At 48.3% G+C, this 20,854-nt stretch overlaps 1 protein-coding gene across 12 annotated transcripts in view; it reads right to left on the minus strand.

The window, feature by feature from the left end:
- The window catches only part of Cacna1d (calcium voltage-gated channel subunit alpha1 D), a 342,473-nt gene that overhangs the window by 35,791 nt on the left and 285,828 nt on the right, over positions 1-20,854 (minus strand). For 4 of the 12 annotated variants that reach the window (XM_021244012.2, XM_021244011.2, XM_021244013.2 and 1 more), the window contains 3 exons: positions 9,338-9,421; positions 2,111-2,239; positions 785-850 (listed from right to left, as the gene is read on the minus strand). In XM_021244012.2, the coding sequence (XP_021099671.1) occupies positions 785-850; positions 2,111-2,239; positions 9,338-9,421 (279 nt within the window). Of the gene's footprint in view, positions 1-784; positions 851-2,110; positions 2,240-2,647; positions 2,693-8,795; positions 8,880-9,337; positions 9,422-20,854 lie in introns of all 12 variants that reach the window. The other 8 variants (XM_087181505.1, XM_087181507.1, XM_021244005.2 and 5 more) reach the window with 3 other exon arrangements.

Consider the following 20,854-nt stretch of genomic DNA (forward strand, 5'->3'; position numbering starts at 1 on the left):
CACTTTACCTTTCTCACTCAAGCCCCTTGCTTATCAGAAAGACACATCTGCACAAGAGGAGAGTCCACAGGTGCCCGCACTGAAGTCAGGAACTACACTCTGCTCTCCAGGGTGCTCTATCCACGGATGCTCACCACCCCGGCCCAGCTGTCCACACGGGGTTAGGACCCAGCTGTGAATGACCTCGAGGGGACTGGGAATCATGCTGCAGCCCCTCAGCCCCCAGAGCAGGGCCACAGAAGAACCTAGCTCTAAGTCTCTCTGGAAAGGAGAGCTGCTGAGGTAGTACTGTGGTCCCTGACATTCTCTGTTTCCAGGGAGAATCCCACCTCTGGGGATTAAGGCCTAATTCTTCAGACTAGCAACAAGTCCTTGCATTAGTATTTTCCAGTATCACCAGCGCAGGAAATACAACACCCACGCGACGATGGCTATGGCTTCCGGGAGTACGGCACTTCCTCTCCTTTTGTTCTGCTCCTCTTCTGTCCCTACCACCCCTGAAATCGACTGTGGGCCTTTCCCGTGGCCTCAGGTGGGGAGAGGGTGCCACCCGTAAGCTTTCCACGTTCTCGGGTGCCTGCTCTCATCTGGGGCAGCCTCTCTCCTCAGGAGCTCCCGCCTGAGGGCCGCATCTCCTTCACCCCCCTGTCTCTTCAGCAGCCAAGGCATTTGGCTAAAAAAATCACGATGTTGACTTTCTGCTTTACCTGGCTAATGTACATCTTGCCACAGACTGGGGGCTACCTTGCACAGAGCCCCCGAGGGCAAGGCGGCCAGCGCCTACCTGCATGCCGATGACGGCGTAGATGAAGAACAGCATGGCAATGAGGAGGGCGACATACGGGAGTGCCTGCAAGAGAGCAAGCCCTGGGCTCAGCCAGGCGTCTGTCCCTGCACCCGCTCGGCACAGGGAGACGGCCACGTGGCAGCCACACACTGCTTCCTGCTTGTTACAGGGCAGACTCAACCCCAGCCCAGCACAAGCACTTCCGTCCTGAGCACCCACCCACCCGCATGAGGCCTGGCGCTACCACACCCCAGGGAGGACAAGAGGGCATCAACACTGCATGCTAATCCATGCTAATCCCGCACGTTTCCACCACGGACACACCAGCCTCTACCACTGCTTTGCAAATCTGCTGTTAGAATCCTCTGTGAAATTATAACTGATTAAATCATTCCCCAACACTGGACATTCAGACTGCTTCCACTTTATCCCATGGGCATGACTGGAAGGGTGTGAGGGAGGTGCTGTAGGTCACGTTGTGGAGCCACATCCTTACGCGCGCGGCATCACTTTGCTTCTGCTGAAGTACTCCCTTAGGGTGAAGTCTTAGGAGTAGAATTACTGAGTCAGAGTCAAGAACCACTTTCTGGCCATTGCAAAACACCTTTCTTTCTTTTTCTTTTGTCACTTTTGAGACAAGGTCCACTATGTACTTCAGGGTGGCCATGAACTCACCGTGTAGCCCAGGCTGGCCTTGAACTCATGGCCATCCTCCTGCCTGGCTTCCCAAGTGCTGGGATTACAGGTGTGCACCACCAAACCCAGCTTAACACACCTTTCTTGAAATGAGTATCTATTCAAAGGACCACATGGCCGAGGGGTGGGCCAGGGAAGAGATGGAGCCTGGGCTGTCAGCAGGAACACTCAATGCAAGTGTGCGCCTCTGACCAGACCCAAGCCCTTTAGTCCAGTGTTCCTCAGGGGCTTTTCTCCCTCACTCTGTGAATCAAACATACCCTCATGGAAGGCACACAGCCAGGATGTCCAGGTGTCAGGCTTAACTCCAAGCACACATACTTAAAGCATCCCCCTTCTCCGCTCACTTGAGAAAGTTCATCAGAAAGTCAGTGGCCTGCAGGCTGCCTGACTCGTGCACCTCCAGACTTGTGCACCCATGGACTTGTTAGAATAGCCTGGCCTGGCCCGGCAGCACCATCTCCACAGCTGAACTGAAGTCCTACATGCTCAGCGTTAGGCTTTGCCCTCCGCACCTGTGTCTGCATTTGCTTCCCACATTACCAAATGTTTAAAACTTTTTGTGGAACAATCACTGACCTACACGTGATCTTCCAAGACAGAGAGAGGCTTGGGCGTGACTCTTACCTGGAAGGACTTAATAAAAGTCCACAGCAATGTCCGGATGCCTTCCCCCCTGCTGAGAAGCTTCACCAGTCGCATCACTCGGAAAAGACGGAAAAAGGTGATGGAGATTCTATTGCTCTCTTCAGAGTTCTGAAGGGTTATCATGGAGAGGTCAAACCCAGTGGAAAGTAGGACATGCAACACTTTCAGAAAAACAGCAACAGATGCAAAGGTGACAGAGGTAAAAACTGAAGATGTGTGCCTAGGGCCTTTTCACCTTAAAAAGCATGATATGAAAGGAAAAATTACATGCTAACAACACAGGGCTTGGAAAACTGCATCCACACAGCACATGCATGTCCACGTGTTCTACTGTGTTAGAGAAGAACGCTGGGCTGGTCAAGAGTACTGGACACTGATGATGAATGCAAACCACTGCAGACACTGCTCTGGAAGGACAATCATGGAGAATACAGAAAAACCAGTGGAAAACTCGACATGGTCAAAAAAAAACTCAAGGAAAAGGCCCAGCCCCTGGGGACTAGTTACTGATCTTACCCCAGGTGTAGCAGTTGGGACAGGGACATTGTCACTTTCAGTTGGCTTTAAGAAATCAAAGATTGAAAATGTGTTAATGAAGGGGGAGGAAGCAGGGGTCCAGGAGAACATCCCCCCTTCTAAAAATGTGCGGTGAGCGTCTTTGGACAATATGCCTGCTCCTTCCCTAAGAAAACACCAGGGCTCTAACTGGAACTGGACTCAAGGGTGGGCAACCACTGACATGGGTACAGACACACGACTACTTTCTAGTTCACAGCCGGGGACACAGTGTCCCGGCGGTCGGCATCTGGTGGAAGATACTACTGCAGACCCTAGATGTCCCTAAAGACAGGCGCACGGTGTGTGCCCTGCTTCTCTAGGCTCAGATGGAGGAGCCCGCTGCTCTGTGGCCATCCTCCTAACCCCAAGTGACGGAATTTCAGCTGCAGGGCAGCAGTCGCCCTACCTGTGGGCCACACACCTCAGGGGACCACGTGTGTTCCCATGACACCAGACCTCTCCCACGCTGTCTGTGAAGGGGCTGCTGAGGACCTGGCAGACAGGTCAGTGCAAGGAGGACGGACTGGCTCCTCTCCAAAAGCCTGCGCTGCCTGACCTCCAGCTCAGACCCCGTGAGACCTGAGGAGACTCGGGTCTGCAAGGGGATGGGGAGGAAATGGCGTGGGACCAGCTCCCCCTGAGCCCCAGCCGTTTCGCCTCATCCGAGGTCACTCGTCCTCACCCGCTCCCCGGAGGGCAGGGGACCTGGCCTCATTCTGCTCAGTGCCTGGCATGGCACCTGCTGGGTGTTAAGTGTCTCCAAGAATGCAAAGGCGTCAGAGGCAAACTCTCACCAATACCAGGAGGCATCTTTAAACAGTAAAGTGAACCCGAACTGGGACATGGTAGCCTTGCTTTCCCTGCAGTGCTGTCACCTCCCCTGAGGCAGTCGGTCTCCCTGGAGACTGTCAGAGAGGAAAGAGGCTCATCTGGCTAGAGGCTTCCAGAAGGATTTTCTATACGCCACGTCTGCAACATGACCTCCCCCGCCCAGGGACAGAGGGACAGGAAAGGCCCTGTTCTGAAGCCTGACTGTCACCAAAAGCTGCCTCCTGAGACCAAACAAAATTCTATAAAACTCACAGAAATAAAGGGGCTTGAGCACACCAGGACAACTGTGATTCAGCCACAGGACTCTGAACTGAGGAAGAACAGGTCGCAGTCGTTATAAAGGGGTCCCAGCTCCCCTGAGGGTGCTCAGAACGGGAACTCTGCCATGGGCTTGTCAGAGCCCAGGTTCACTATTTTTATTCTCCTCTTCCATTATCCCACTTCAGAAGAAACAACATATCTTTAAAGGGACAAGTCATGGTCTTTGAAATGTAAGCCCAGGAACTAGTTTTCCAAAGTCCCCACTGTCTCCCACATCATTCTCCCTGAGAGCCATGTAGCACAAGACTCAACTCTTGCCCACACAGCTGAGCGCATGTATGAGTCTGTGAGCTCAGGCCTGTTTGCCTTTGTGTGGGGGTCAGTGCGCAGATGACAGACTGCCTACAGTGAGATTCCTGAGATGCCTACAACAGGTGTGGGAGCGTCGAGAGCGTAAGAGGCCAGCCAGCTGGAAGACACTCTTCACGATCCCCTTCCTTCTGGTATATGAGATCAGCAGCCAAACTGACTTTTAAAATGTACATTTTTAAAACTGCATCTCTCAAGTATGACAAATCATGGACTGTGGAGTTCAAACTCTCTCATTAAAACAAAGAGGAGGAGGAGATGGCATTTGTCGGGCACAAGGCAGCATGACATGCAAGAAAAGAAGGAAAGAACCACCAGCACACCAGGCTGCAGGCATGCGAGTGTGGCCTGTGACACCGGCCCTCCCCTCACGCGTCCGTGGGCAGGAGGACTGCTGTGAGGGGCAACGACGCTGGCATCACTGGGGACAGTGCAAGTTGCCAAAATATCTTCCAAACTGAAGATGGTTTTGCCCAAACTTAGCCTGATGAAAAGGGCAGTGCAGCTCGCTTCCTGGGCTGCACAATGAAGCCTCCTAGGGATCCTAAACAAAATCTGATGCTCAGGTCCCACCTCAAGGATTCTAACTGATTTGGAATGTGCTGGCGCTCCAGAAATTCGAAAAGCTTTCAGATGATTCGAATGTGCACCTAGAGCTGAGAATTTCAGTCCTGTTAGGCTCATGGGAAGCCTAGGCCAAGTACTCAGCTGGCTTCTCATGCCAGCAAAGTGATCACCAGAGTGGGGCCACTAGAAAAGCCCGCTCGGAGTGGCTTACACTTAGCAGTGGCTCCTTGTGGAGCCGTGAGGGTTCGGGTCTTGGAGACAGGGATGAGACTCCATAGCCATGTTCCTTACAAGGCACAGAGGAGGCTTGGGAACGAAGGCAGCTGGTGGAGGGTGTACATGGAACACAGTGAGCTGGCACATTGCTCAACTGTGGGGTCACCCCTGGTTACCCCGAGGGGCCACAAGATAAAGGAAGGACTTGGTTCCTATGCAGCTTTTCAAAAATGGCCTCAAAGGCCCAGGTGATGCATTCCCAATAAGGAGAACCCCACTGTCGTCTTGGGGTGTGGAAGAGACGGCCTCAGCAGCTCCTTCAGCAGGCCACATTCTTGGGCCTGGTTCTGGGAAAGGCTGCTCACGGAGTCAGGTTCCTGAAGAACCTGGCCCCGAGTCCAGGACAGGAAGCTGAGTGAAGCTGCGGTGGCCTGGTCTAACCCAGGTGACTCCGAAGGCAGGGACAATTCTTGGGTCCTGAGGGTGAGCTCTTACTGACTTCTATGCGCTTTTTGAGAAGTAGTAACAAGGTAACCCTGGTTTCCAAACAAGTACGTTGCGTCCTAGGCAATAAATACAATGGATGAAGGCTAAACGTCAGCAACAACCATCCACAGGTCAGAAAAATAGTTGCTGGGTCATTTCACCATTCCAGGAACAAACAGGCATCAAAGAGGGAGCAAAGGTGAGCCGACCAGTCGTCAGCCAGTATTTTAGCAGCTTGGTGATGTTCTGGCCAAACGTGGAGGAGACAAGGCCATGAGGGCCATCAAACCAGAGCAAGCAGGGTGAGGAGGTGGACAGCATGACGGGGAGGGCGGGTGAGCAGGCGCGCAGGACGATGCCAAGGGCCATCCAAAATGTTTTTGCAAAGAAAATAAATGCAAGCTTGATTTCTCATTTCCAGGCCAAATCGTCCATTCTTGAAGACTGTTGGCAAGTCACAGAGCCAGGGTGACTGATCAGAAGGCCCGAGGTCAGGCCCCACCCAGCTGGATGACCAGGAGGGGAAACAATTTGGATGGCCATGACCAGACCTTAGCACATCCTGTGAAAAACAGTGAACACCAAATGTGGGAGACCGAAAACAAGTATACAGTCTCTAGGAGTGCTTTTGCTTTAACGACTTCACCGTATATATGTTTATATATACTTGCCGCTACAATTTTCTAAAAATGAAACCAACATGAAAATCAATTAGGCAACAGAAAAAAAAAAAAAAAGGTCAACAGAGTTTGGGGGAGAGAGCACAGCAGGTTAAACATTGCAAAACAAAACAAAACAAAAGATCGTATGGCAGCTAAAACAAGCCAACAAGGGACAAAGAGTGCTCGTGCTCAACTGACCTGGGAGCTCAGGGGACAAGGCCTTGGAGGATGTGACATGCATCGCTCCCTCGGGGAGCTCCACGTGTGTGGAGAGGAGAGGGTGCAGGAATCAACAGTCCCATTCTAATGTATTTATATCCCCAGGGGCTGAGAATATCCAGTCATTCTTTTTTCTTATCTTTGGGTCTCCCCAGAGCTGAGTCCAGGGCCTACACATGGTAGATGCCCAGTGAACGTGTGTTCGAAGATGGAATAAACGAGCAGGGGGCCTTGAGCATTTCCTCCGTCCCAGGGCCCAGTAGAGAAACACTGAGGTTTCCTCAGGAGGTGTTTTACCTACTGGCCCGAGGCAGGGAACTGACAAGGATATGGCTAAGGAGCGTTTGGTCTCAGGGTACAAGTGAGCGGGGAGGTCACTGACTGGAAGCAGAGCATGGGAATGCCCATGGGTGTGATGCTGAGGGGTTAGCAGAACGCCATGAGTGGGCCCCACGAAAGCCTGCCTCGTAGAGATACCCAGCTCTGGCTAGAAACTCACGCCCAGACCTGGTCCTTTCCTGATACACAGGGACGCAGGACAACTCGCACTGCCAGGCGAGGGAGGCCGGGCCGAAGGCGCCAGGGCCAGCAGGAGGCACAGGGCTAGCACTCAGCACGTGTGAGGAAGCCAGGAAGCCGAGAGCTGCTCTGGGTGCACCAGTGTCACCCCGCCAGCCAGCAGTGGGGCAGCGTGAGAAAGCGGGGTGCCCATTTAGTAAACAACCCTTGGCCACCCAGGAACTAAGAACTTATACCCTCCAGCTGCCCAGTACTTCAAGTACGGAGTGGAGTGCCCCAGGGAGACCTGGGAGGAGGATAGCTTTCGTACCTTCATTTCCATCACAAGCTATCTCTGACTAGATTTTCATGTAAGTACTGTATTCCTCGATGTACGTGGTGAATCAGGCAGGCAGATGTCTGGCCATTAACTCGGGAGAGTTAGGGTCCTGCTGTTCTCTCATCAGTACCAGAGTATTTTATAACCAAGCATCATTTACATATCATGAATGGCAATTTTATAGCTGCCTTATGGAATATTTCACATAAAGTAGAATTTGCATAAGTCTAGGCTTAAAGAGGTTCGGGGGTGTGTGTATGTGGGCCTAGTACAATACTACTTTCATATCCTGCCACGGTATGGATTTGCACATGATGAGCCTTAAATCATACCCTCGTGGACAAGATAACATCTTACAGTCCATGTCGCTTGCTTCGTGGAAAATCTGCACTCCCAAGAACCCTGCTGCACCTCCCTGATGCTTTGGTTTCAGCAGGGCTTTGCGCCAGTGGTCACATAATCTTATCCCTACAATACACCCACAAGGCACAGAGGGCAGGTAACGCTCCCTCTGCTGGACTTCTGTGGGGACTGAGGCCCTCATCTAACAAGTCAGGTTTGAAGTGGGCTGGAACGGGGCAGGTCTCAGGACTGCCAGGCTGTTTCTGTCCTACTATTCATATTTCAGGATCAGCCTGGCCCCATCACGGGGCAGGAAGAGATTCCACTATCACCTGATACGTGCTGGGTACCAGGATGGACCTAACAGTCTCAGCCACTGAGATACCGCCAGGCATAGCATCAGGGTGGGTGCAGGGCCAGACTGGCGACACTGAGCAGAGGCCGACGACACACAGTGAACCTCCCATGCTCTGCTCAACCCCTTGAAGGGCACAGGCACTGGGGACCCACGAAGAGCTGCTATGATGTGGGCCAGACCAGTGGACAGGGACCTTTCTGGCCGCCTCAGGGCTTAGGTCAAGCTTGGGTCAGGCAAGAGGAGCGGGTAGGAGGAGTGCTTCCTTCACAGGCCTCAGCATTCTGAAAGGGTTCTCAGAATGTTTGTGGAGTTCATGCTGCTGAACAGGAGCTCCTTCATCAAGACTCAACCGCATGTGACAAAGCAGCATGCCTCCTCCTGACACACACTGACACCACCTCCCCTGGTCCCAGGGGCTCCACCCTCTGAGGAGCTACAGCCTGGATGTTCACCAGTGTCACCAGCCAGACTCAGACCCGCAGGACAGAGGAAGACCTGAGCAGCGGCAGCTGCCATACACTTAGGCCCAGCCTTGACGGCTCCCTCCTACACTTCCCAGAATCCCCGTCGGGTGGGCGTGAGGCACACATTATTAACTCCATTCTACAGCTGGAAAAGCAAGGCACAAAGCGGTCAGGTCACCTGCAAAGGTCACACAGCTAGAGAGGGACAGTGTTCATACACTCACACAATTAAGCCCTAGCTCTTAAAACTTTACCATGATCGTTAAAATACAATTTCACTTCGAAAATGGCAATTCTATGTTTACTTCCCCACTTCTTCAGGGCAAGGGGGTGGACACAGGGCAAGAGATGAGACTAAAAATAGTCCATCTTTTAAAAAGATTTTGTGTCTGGGTTTCTAAGGCATAGATAGTCATCGGTGGGACTTCTGAGCTCTTTTACATCAGACTTAATGAGAACAATCACATTATAGGACACAAAGTTTGCTACTTACATTCACTTCAGTTATAGCAATATCAACGACGCTACCGACAACAATTAAGGCATCAAAAGTGTTCCATGCATCAGTGAAATAGTGCTGTTAGGGAAGCATTCAGAAGCCACAGAGGAGAGGAAGCACAACAGGAAAAAAGAAGAAAGGACAGTGTTACCAAAGGGGAACATTCGAGCACCGTGCCATCAGGCTACTTGAAAAGCTGCCCTAAGACAAGCATGTCATAGATACATTACTTTGGGTGTTGCTTCTGATACAGCAAATACAAACAATCAGATGCCCTGCCTTACCTTGCCTACTAACTAGTTCCTCAGGTCAGTGCTGCCAGAAAGGCAGCATTCAAAGATGACTCACGTCTGCAAAGGCTCTGGGCTAAGGTTCTGTGCTAAGAGGTCCCTTCCCCCAGCTTTCCTCAGGAATGCCTAGTTTGAGGCCAAGTGCCATCGGGATCTGTGACTTGTCCAGGTGACGCCACTGCAGGGCAGGGAGCAGAGTGTGCAGACAGAGCAGAAAGGACGCAGGCCACACAGGTGCATACTCACGTCTGCTTCGCTGAGGGCCACGTCTATAATGCTGCCGATTACGATGAGGGAGTCAAACGTGTTCCAGGCGTCACTAAAATACCCCTGGACAGAGCAGGCGGGGGCAGATGTTTATGAGCAGGGATGAATGAAACATCACACCACACGGATCATACAGGGACACATCTGAGTCCTCACAGCACCCATGGCAACCAGGTGGGGTGGGGAAGCCAAAGGGGAGGCAACAATACTGTCCTCTGGTGGAAAGGGACACAGGGGCAGTGGGACACCTGTGTGTGAGAGGGTATGCATGTGAGGGTGCGTGTGCATGCATGAACACACACACACTCACACACTGCACGCACACACATGCACACACACACATCCACAGCTCTGAGCAGACAGAGGGCAGCCCTGCTCTAGAACCCAGTGTGCTGCCCCAAATCCTCACCAGCTGATGGACAGTAAGTCCATGCCCTCCTTCCAAGGGTCCCAGTCACCCACTCACTTCTCTGCCACCCCGGAAAACACAGGCACCCCGCGCCTTTTCACTTGTGTGCCCCTGCAAACAGACCAGCAGCACCCCCACCAGGCCAGCAAGTATTTCAGAGGCTGTGCCACGTGTCAGGATGACAAGATCCTGTCTGCAAAGAGCCCTCAGTCTGATGGACACCGACAGGCGGTAAAGGAGATGCTGTGTGCATCTCCAAGGAACAGCACATGGCTATGGTAGTGAGGGCCCAGTGTAGGGAAGCCAAGGCAGGTTCTACAGAGCAAGAAGTCCTGAAGGACCAAGGGGAAGTTCAGAGGCTCCCACTGTCCTCGGGAGAAGCCCTGGCAGAAAGGCTTTCTCCCACCTCCATTCTTGCTCTTCCTTTCTGCTCTCAGTCTTCCAGGCCAAGAGGACTGCGCTCCATCTCTCAAACACATGAGCAGGTCCTTCCCACCTGTGGATGCCTTTGCAAACCTAACCCCACACCTGCCTCAACTCCACCTGCCCCTCCCAGCTCCTTCATGAGAACTGTTTGAGCCCTGCAGGTTGCTGAGCCCCATCATGCTGCTGCATCTCTCCTACGTCTCTTCGTCTCTGAGGTCCACTATACTACAAGCCATCTCAGGCTGGGACCGCACTGCTTACTGTGCTCCACTTCCATCAAACCAATATCCACCCCTGAGCCTTGAGTCCAGGGAGTGCTTGGCACATAGTGACTTTTTCTCTCCACGAATATGCACCTTCTGGTCATCCAGCTTTTCCTGTTTCTCGTTTTAATGTACAACATCCCCACACTCGGGCCCTGGGGTGCATTTGTACCTGCTGCACATTTTATACTTTCCGGGACTGGCACCGCCAGTGCCAGCCCAGTGCCCCTGGTCCTCACATCCCAGGAAGCCCCCCTCACAGCTGAGGGAAGGGTGGCACACAGCGCTGGGAGGCTTCTGGTTCCCAGGGACAGGCTGTCTACAAACTGTTTCTTCTCAAAAAGTCAGAGCATGTTTTGGAAATAAAAAACCAGGCCTGCGTTACATAAAGAAGAGCCCGGCATGCTTAACACTGGGTGCGCTTAGTATCATATTAAGAAAAGCAGAACAGGAGGTACTTTGAAGTGTCGAGGCCTGGGAACCAGTGATCAAATGCAGGTGCAGGAAGCCACCGCAGAGCCACAGCCTTCTGTGACACTACAGAAAGTGCGGATGTGTTGTGTCCTAATAGCTGGGTCGGGGGTGCTCATTCTACTGTTAATCATTTCCCCCCACTGACAGGGAAGTTACTACACTCTGACCCTTTATTGTTTTTATTTCTCGCTAAATAACACGAGATTCCCCATCCAAGCGTGTGGCCTCTGACCACTCAGCCCCTCTCCCCTGACAGTCAGTACCTCTCGCACAGCAGCTTCTCACTGACTGCTACTCTCCCAAGCCCTCTCTTGGCAGCCTCAGAAGATGACAAAAGGCTTCAGCTCATACAGAATCTGATGATCTGTTTATAAAACCCATCAAGAAGACGTAAAACTTAGAACACAGGAGGTGTACGAAGGTCTTAGCGTGCTCCCTCATGAACTCCTGGTTCTTGGGGGCAAAACTGAGGGAAGATGGGCACCTCGCATCTGGACTCATGACATCCGACGTGGGCCAGAGGCCGGACAAACAGCTGGCAACAGGAAGTAACGGAGTAGAACCTTTCCTTCCCCAGTGAAAAGGTGAGCGGCACCAGGCGGAACCTGCAGCGCTGCAGCTCATGTCCCTGGGCTGAGTGTGTTGTGTCCTCCAAAGTCACTCTGTTGCTGCAGGCGGGCGACAGACAGTTCTGACTGGCCACAGACTATGCTGAGGCAGAAACCTGCCCTTATCTGTGCAGACCTAAGAGCAACTCAGAAGCTAAAGAGAACATGGTGATCCGCTCCTCTCCCAGACGCAAGGTTTATGCGGCAATCCAGATCTTGGTCAGGACTGGCCACTACACCTCCAGGGTACTCACGGAGCAGTGGAGACCAAACATCCTTCCTTTTCTCTAATGTGGCCCTGCCTGTGCCATATGCATTGTGCCTGTGTCTCTCTTGTCACTTGAGGGGATTCGCCAGGGGCCACACCCAGCACACGTGCAGTGGACATCAGCCCTTCACTCATCCTGGGATTTTAGCCCTAATACCCATTCTCTGAACAATCAGTTGACAGGTAAGCTATTCTTCACCAATGCAATTCTGGGGAACTGTGGTGTGTAAAATCCTTCTGAATCAGCCTTACGGAGGTGACTTCTCCTGGGACCTAGACATTTTTGGAGCTCTCACTGTGTCTGTGTCTGTCTGTGACCTCCTCTCCTCTCCCTCCCCTCCCGGTTCCCTGACACTCACAGAATAGTGCCAAAAGCCTCACAGCTCATAGACTAAAAGTTGTCACCTCTAATCTAGGTGGCAGGAGGCTTGACTTGGTGCAGGTGGCTGGAATCAAAGGCTCTGGCCAGGCGGCTCTGACGGGAGTCCAGGGGAGGTAGAAAATGCCAGGCCTCCCTTTCTTCCCTCACACTGTTTCCCCATTTAGCAGCCTCCTATTTAATAAAACCGCTGTCAAGAGAGCATGACTCAGTTCCCCCACCCTTTCCTCACTGACAGCACAGTGTGCAGTGTCTGGGTAACCACAAGATAAGACCCAGGTTCTGAACACATCTCCAGCTCTACGGCCATACCTCCCTGATTGCACCTGCTCTCATCTGAACACGTCCCAGGCCTTCTCCTCCTAGCTGACGATAACATGCTCTCCTAGAATTGAACTCTGAAGCTGGGGCCTTTCAAGCAGAACCAGCAATCAAATCTATCTATTTTTCTTTTTCACAGCTCCACATACTGAAAGGATCAAACAAGTTAGCCACATGCAACAACAATGATTATTCAGAAACATTTCTGACTCCGGACGTTTAAAGTTATAAACCAGACTAATTCGGGCCTTGGTGCCATAAGTTCCATTATTCTAAGAAGCCTATTCCGCCGGACTATCCATGTGTCTCCTGCCCAACCGTGGGCTCCTGGAAGGCAGAGCCTGGGCTTTCACTATTCCTGGACCTCTGTCTGGACTTGGCACGAGGTAAGGGGCAACGTGTGTGGAATGGCTGCAAATGGGAAAAAACAAAAGCAGCCCAAGTCCAGACTCTTTTTCCTGCCTGCATTCACTGTCATCTGCAGATCTGAAGAAACCTATAAAATCGACCTGCCGTTTGTCATGTACCCTGGCAGCCAGATCACTCACCACTTCCTGGCAGGGATTGATCCAAGTGATGATCCACGGTGCCAGTTCTTTTTGTTTGTTTTTGGTACCGGAGATCGAACTCGGATCCTTGCGCCTGGATAGCAGGCGGTGAAACCACTGAGCTAAATCCGTGGCCCCACAGTGCCAACTCTTAACAGACAGCTTTCTAACTAGTGTAAGCTTTTCCAAAGGCGAGGTGGGGGCTTAGGGAAGATGCATCCTGGTTCAGCAACTCTGCTCTCCCCCCATATCCTGTGACAGGAAAGCAAGTACCATCTATGCTGAGCTGCATGTACAAGCTCATCCATTACTCCTTTCTGCAGTCTACCAGTCTATTAAGGAACCACTTCAGAGCAGGCATCACATGAGGCAGCACAAATGGAGGGAGAGACCTGGGACAGTGTTGGCAATAACGGTGCATGGTAAACACCTCACGGATGCACACACGGAGGAAGGGTCTGGTCTGCACTGGGCTGGGCTGGTGGGATGGCGGTCACCACAGGGTGGCACTTCCAGGGGGCCACAGCCTAACAGGGGTGGGGGGCAGGGAGAAGGGCTTCCAGCCAGAGGGCTGTGGGCATGGACAGGTCTAGCATCTTCACACTTGGTGAGGGGGTTGGGAAGAAGGAATGGCAGGGAGAGTTGCAAGAAATGAGGCAGAAATAAGTGAGAAGTAATATTTTGTGGAGGACTTGGAATATTAGATGAAGAAAATATTATCTTCTCAAGCAACAGGGAGCCAGGGCCAGAATTTCACTGGAAGAGTGGCTTGGTTGGCTTTTTGTTTACAGAAAAGAGTAAACAGAAGGTGAACAAAAAGGGTTGAAGCCAGAAGCAGAAATCACTAAGGAAGCGGGCAGGCACAGTGGCCAGGGAAGAGGTCAGGCAGCCCTGGGGGAGACAGGGCCACAAAGCCTGGGCACATGTACACCTTACGAGGAGAGAAGCAGACCAAGAGGGAGCCCTGGGAGGCCCTGACATCAGAGGGACAGGATGAGAGGATGGAGCTCACCAAGAAACCCAATGTAAAATTCTAAGGGCAGAAATATCTAGTTTCAAGCATTATTTGCCATTGAAAATAAGTCATCTAGAAAGATGTGGTCACCGAAGCACTGAAAAGACACTATTACTTTCTGTCTCCCAGAGCTGGATAGCATGTTCTGGGGAGACTGCTAGGATTTTTTAAAGAAGCCCTGCTCCTCCCTAGGGCCCTGGAGCGAAGGGCACTGCCCATGGACAGATGGGACAAGATGACCCAGTGCACTGCGGACTCGCAAGCCTGGACAGCAACAACCCACTTTCTCCTCTCCCAAATCTGCCTTTTACCTTTTCCAAGCCCAGCGGCCAGGAGCATAAATCATACATTTTCAGGGTAGAACCCATGTCAAAATATTTTAAGGCCTAAGACTTGAAAAGCTCACAACCATCACGAGTAGCCTGGGCCTGGACCGAGTCCTGGACAAAGCCCCCGAGGGGTGAGATCTGGAAATGCAGAGGGAAGCTAGGCAGGCCCTCGGACTCCACAAAGTCAGCTTTACACTTTCTGGAGCCAGTACTTAAGAAAAGACTTTTCTTCCTGGATCTCTCTCCTTGGAGCATGAAAACTCATGAGCGAATTCTAGTAGCTTCTGCTGGAAGCACTGGAGGCAAAGGCCAGGGGAACAGGGCTTGTCTTTTTACCTAGATTGTGAACTAAGCCTACCTTTCAAAGCCCTGTGGCTGCACGGTTAACTCTAAGTTGAAAGCACAATGCAGAGTACAGCAGGTCAGCACCCAACGGGTGGATTTTCCCTCCAGTACTCAACAAACTAAACAACCTGCTTGCCTTGTCCTAATTCTTCTGCTCTCTGGTTTCTCGTCACCTTCTACTCTTGCCTGACTAAAGCCTGCCACTCCCATGAAGAAAGACTGCCTCCCCAAGGTGGGAGGCCCCAGTTCTGGGTTTCTCACCTCTGGCCTCTCCCTGACCTTCTTGCTTGTAGGTGCTGGGGAGCTTCACCCCACATGGCCTCATCCCATTTCCCTCTAAATATGCTCTCTATTACGAGGTCCCATTGCTAAATCAGATTTCCCAATATACAAAAAGTCCTCAGGGTCAGGAATCTTCAAATTACTTAAACCTTCTAAAATGCCTTCTCACCTACTAGTACGGATTTTGTCTAACTTCACTTTATGCATTTGTTTCACATAACAAGATGTTGAGTCTTCCTAGCAGGTGTACCCACAGTGGCCAGGGATGCCGACATAGGACTCCTCAGAGATGCAGACTTCCCTGAGAGGAGACTGATGTCCCACGTGGCCATCTCCTCAGAACCTGCCCTCTGCCAGCTTGACAACATCTCTCCTCGGCCTGATTAGCCCACTTAACCAGGACAGAAGGGACCCCACTGGCTTCTCTGTAAAAGACCATCCTTGCCTGGGCATGGCTTATGAACACCAAAAAGAAGAACGAGAAAAAAGGTCACAGAAGATTTCAAGAAGAGCTTTGATTCTTGGTGACTTCATTCTTTTTTTTTCCCCATTAACTTTATTGGTACATTTTAGGTATAAAATACAGTTACATTCATCATTGGGATCTTGTACCATTACATGAGTCTCTTGGTTCTTATTTTTTTTCCCCTTCCCTTGCCCTCCCTTCACCCCCTCCGCCCTTCCCTATTTGCAAAGACCTTGTTTCCATTTTTTTCCTCTTCTCATATTTTTTTCCTTTCTTTTTTTTCCCTTCCCCTACCCCTCCCACTTCCCCTGCTCTTTTAGACCTTTTCTTCCTGTTACACAACATCAGTTATACATTTTTAAAATTACAATATTAAGATCTAGGAGACATTTCCACAGATTTTACAGAATTTGAAAGGATATAGAAAGCATATTACAAAAATCTTTTTTGAAATAAATTTGACAACTTCTAAGAAGTAACTTAGAAGACAAATTAATGAAACTAACTCTGGAGGAAATATAAAATTTGAATAGCACCTATTAAAGAAAGTATATTCCTAGCTTGAAAACCTACCTATATGACAACAGCAGGCTCATAAACATTTTAACTGATAAATTATATCAAACATTTAAAGCAGAAAAAAGAAGGAACACTTCTCCCCTCATTTTAGGAACTCAACATTGTGCTAATCCTAAAACTGGATAAAGATAATAGAAAAAAGTATGAACATAGATAGAAATTTGTTTAACAAAACACAAACTATTGGAAGTCAGATCTGGCAGGATATAGAAAGTGATTTTGTTATAGGGCTGGCAGTGTTGGTTCAGCATTGGAAGATCCACCCCCAAAAGTCATCATTTTAACAGAGGAAAGGAGAAAGCCATATGATCCTGTCACTAGTTGGAGAAAGAGTATTGGACTAAATTCTACAGCTGTTCATGGTAAAAGCTATCAGGAGACTAGAAGTAGAACAGAAGCTTCTCAACAGATCAAAGACATGTACTCCATACTTCCAACAAAAACTCCTTCTATGAATGGAGACGATACAATGCTTTCTCCCTAAAGTGAGGAACAAGGGCAGATATGCCTACTCTTCATCTGTCCATTAGAGTTTGAAACATAGGTCTAAACCAAAATAGTCTGGCAATAAAATGACACAACTAGGATAGGATTGGCACGACAGAAGCAAAATCTTTATATGTAGATGAAATGATCATCTACAGAGAACATACTAAGAAATCTCTAGGAGCCCCTAGAACTTATACTTGAATTTAGCAGGATTAGAAAACAGAAGGTATATATAAAAATTCAGGTCTGTGTATACTTGCTATAAATGAAGAACTGGATATTGAAATTTAAAAGTTATGTAGAAGTACAAAGGACCTAGAAAAGTTTTAAAAAAAACAAAAACAGTGTTGGAAAACATTTAGTACCTAATTTTAAGACTTCTTCTAAAGCTACAGTAATCAAGGCAGTGTTGGTGTAAGGAAAGACAGATAGATCATTGGAATAAAACAGAGACTCTAGAATTAGAACCACACATATATGGTCCATTGAGTTTTGAAAGATTATTTAACATTAGCATTTTATAGAATATAAACTCAATTCAAGAGCCGAGGAAGAGATAGTGTCTTTGGCAAATGGCACTAGAACACCTGGTATCCGTATATAAAACATTAACCTCAACCCTTTTTTTCCATACATGAAAATAACTTGAAGAGATCTATGAACCTAAATAAGAAAGCCTAAAAATATAAAACTTTAAGAAGAAATTATAAGGGGAAGTATTTATGAATTCAGGGTAGGCAAGAACTACCTAGGATACAAAAGCCATGATGTATAAAAGAAAAAAAATTGATGAGATTCCATCAAAATTTAGAACTTTAAATGACATCATTAAAATGAAAAGTAGTCCTTAAACAGACCATATTTACAATGCATATAACCTATGAGCAGAATATATAAAGAATTCTTAGAGCTCATTCATAGACAACCCAATTAAAATGTAGACATAAGATGATAAATAGCCAGTATAGCACAAGGAATGGTGTGTAATTCTAGAATCAGAAAAATACTAATCAGTACAATAATAAGACTGAATTATACACTCATTAGGGAGATGAAGTCAAGTTTTAAAAGCCTTGTCATGACTTTTTCTTTTTGTTGGATTCTCCCCCTTTGCGTTTAATTTGTCACACCCAGTGGATTCATTCTGCTGGGTTTCCTGGGGTTGTGATCCTCATTGTCTTTTCCTAGGGTATTGTCTAAAATTTTTTGGAGTGCCGGTTTGGTATTCATGAAGCTCCTGAGGTGCTCTTTGTCATGAAAGCATCTTATTTCTCCATCAATTTTGAAAGATAGTTCTGCACGGTACATCAATCTGGGTTGGAGGCTGTTTTCCTTTAGGGCTTGAAATACATCACTCCAAGCTCTTCTTGCCTTGAGGGTTTGCACTGAGAAGTCTGCTGTGATTCTGATGGGCTTTCCTTTGTATGTGATTTGTTTCTTTTCTCTCACTGCTTGTAGAATTTTGTTCTTTTGTTGGATTTCTGGAATCCTAACTATTATATGCCTATGTGTAGATTTTTTTTGATCAAGGTTAGCTGGAGTCCTATATGCCTCACTTATGTGTATGTCAAGTTCTTTTCCCCTCTTTGGGAAGTTTTCTGCCATCACTTCTGTGAACAGTTTTTTTATGTCATCTGCACTCTCTCCTCTTTCTTCATTGACTCCAATCAGTCTTATGTTATTCTTCTTTGCATTGTCTAGCAGCTGCTGGATTGATTTCTCATGTTCCCTTACAATTTTAAAGCAGTTTTTCTTTTCCTCCTCACTAATTGCAATCTTATCTTCTATATGTGAAATTCTATCCTCACATTGGTTCATTCTGCTGTGCAGACTTTCGATGGAGTTTTTAATCTCTTGGAAATCTGTTTGTATGTGTTTTATGGATTCCATTTGTTTTCTATGTTGGGATGCCATCATGTTCCTCAGATCCTCTATTTTTTATCTGTGTCCTCTCTAGATTTATTAATCATGTCTTGCACCATGAGCACAATCTTTGCTGTTACGTGAGTAATTATTTCTGATTTCATTTTTCCCAGATCCTCTTTTGTTGCCAGTTCAGAGAGTCCAGGTGGTTAAGTATCAGAGTGTTCCATCTCGTTTCCCTTTGGGGTTGCTGTAGGTGATCTGGAAGTCTGTTTTTGAGGCTTATGTGTCTTCTCATTTCCACGGGGGGGGGGGGTTTGCTTCTGGCGCCCACGCGGCTCACCTTCTCTGCCCTAGGAGCCTGGGATGGGGGTGGGGAAGCTTCCTTCCGGGTGCTGGGACCGGGGTGATTTCATTCTTTATTGTACATCCAGGAACACAGTAATATAAAATCTATTTTCCCCGGCTTTGGTGAACACATGGACAGTGCTCTTCAAGTGTAGAAGTATAGTAGTTTTATTTTAAAAGTTCAATTATAATGTGAAGCCATCTTATGCACTGCAATTTCTGGCGGAAACCACCCATTTAAAAACTGATCTAACAGTACTGATTATAAATTAGTTACTCATTTCCCCTAGGTATCACTCATCTGTTCACCCGCCACTGAACTCTCCTCCCAGGCTTGGAGATTTACAGGGCTGAGCAGTGTTCTCTAAGTCATCAGTACACTGTCCTATTAGCAGATGTGGACATGTGCGCATGTGCGCGTGCACACACACACACACACACACACACGTGTGCCCACATACACACACGAATGCATCTGAACGCCAAATGTACACAAATCAGGCACAAATACTCATTTACACACACACATACATATAAGGCACGTTCTTACACACTCACACACTGTGGATGTGTGTTCTCTCTCCTCAGCCTGGAACAAGGTTTCAAAAACTGCAGCACTTCATCACTAGGCAAAGGAGGACATGGCTCAGGGAATCTGGGAAACGTCCCATAGGTATGCTCCATGTGCATCGTTCAAGTACTTCTCACATTCTTATTCTGCAACCTTTTCCATCAGCTCAGACAAATATTGTTCAAAGAAGTAAAGGTAAGATGGAAGCAAACCAAAGTCTTACAGGAAATGAAGATGAATTTGAAAAAGGAGAGAATGTTTATGTGTGCAGATATGGACAAGTCACAGTAGGTAACATCTGGCCATGCATAAGGTGCCAAATTGGACTCCAGTGCAATCACCCCAATTAATCACTTACAAATGTCCTTTCTTTTTGGTCCACAAAGATCTGATAAAGATTTCATTGAAATTAATTCAAATTAAAGAAAGGAACAGTCTGGAATTAGAATTTCATGTAATTATGGATTATATGAAACCACTCATCTTTTAAACTATGCCTTACTTACATTAGTGCTGTTCAATACCTTGCATGCAGATAACCAATAACTGGGACCCTGACCTCTGTCACTCTCCTACTCTGAGAGTTCGGGTCTGTGCTAGGAAGGAAACTGAGGCCTGAGTGCCTCACAGGTCGGCTGGGCTCGGCTTCTCTGTCTAGGGTACTAGGATTACAGGATGTTGTTGCTTGATGATGACAGCAGTGGCAGTGGTAGCAGTGGCAATAGCTGACAGTCTACAGCATGGCTCCACATGCCAGGTGCTCTTTTAAGCACCGAATATAGTAATTTTTCACTCATCGTAGCAGCCCCAGGAGACAGGAATGTCAGTATCCTCATGTTATGGATGAGGAAACTGAGGCAACAGGGCAGTGAAGTAACTTGCTTAAACTAGTGAGTACTGGAATGACGATCCAAATCAGTCCAGGTTAGAAATGTGCTCTTCAACACTGAACTACACCGCCTATTATACCACAGCCCTTGATAGCATGGGACTGGATTCACTCCTTCTCAAAGGAGCTACATTACGCTAAGTCCTCAAAATAACTTATATCTCAACAAAATAACTTTTATATCTCAGTTTCTTAAATTAAGTGAAAGTTTTCTAAGTCAAACAATCAAAAAACACTGTGACTGTTAGAAGACTGCAATTGCTATTAGAACTCTCCATAGATGGTCAAAAGGATGCTGTAAGACCAGGAACAAATAAAAACCAAAGTCTCCATGCTAGAAATCTGAAAGGAAAATCAGGGTCAAACTCCTTCTGATGGCTGTCAGAACATTTTCCCCAATGGTCAGATAACGAGGCAGGTTTTCCTGAGCTGGCATGATACATGCTATTCTAGAAACAAAATCAGTTTTCAAAACGATCTTCAGCCTACAAATTCCCACTTCTCGCCTCTTCATTTTCTCAGAATTGTTTTCATGAGGTTTTTCTTCTGTAGATTTATTTTCCTATATGCACACAAATGCCCTAATCAGATTTTAATGTTATCAGGTGGTAACCCAGTTAGCAG

Source organism: Heterocephalus glaber, unplaced genomic scaffold (assembly GCF_053883595.1).
Source record: "Heterocephalus glaber isolate CG9 unplaced genomic scaffold, H.glaber_assembly_v1.0 deba00001472, whole genome shotgun sequence".
NCBI classification, from domain to species: domain Eukaryota; kingdom Metazoa; phylum Chordata; class Mammalia; order Rodentia; family Bathyergidae; genus Heterocephalus; species Heterocephalus glaber.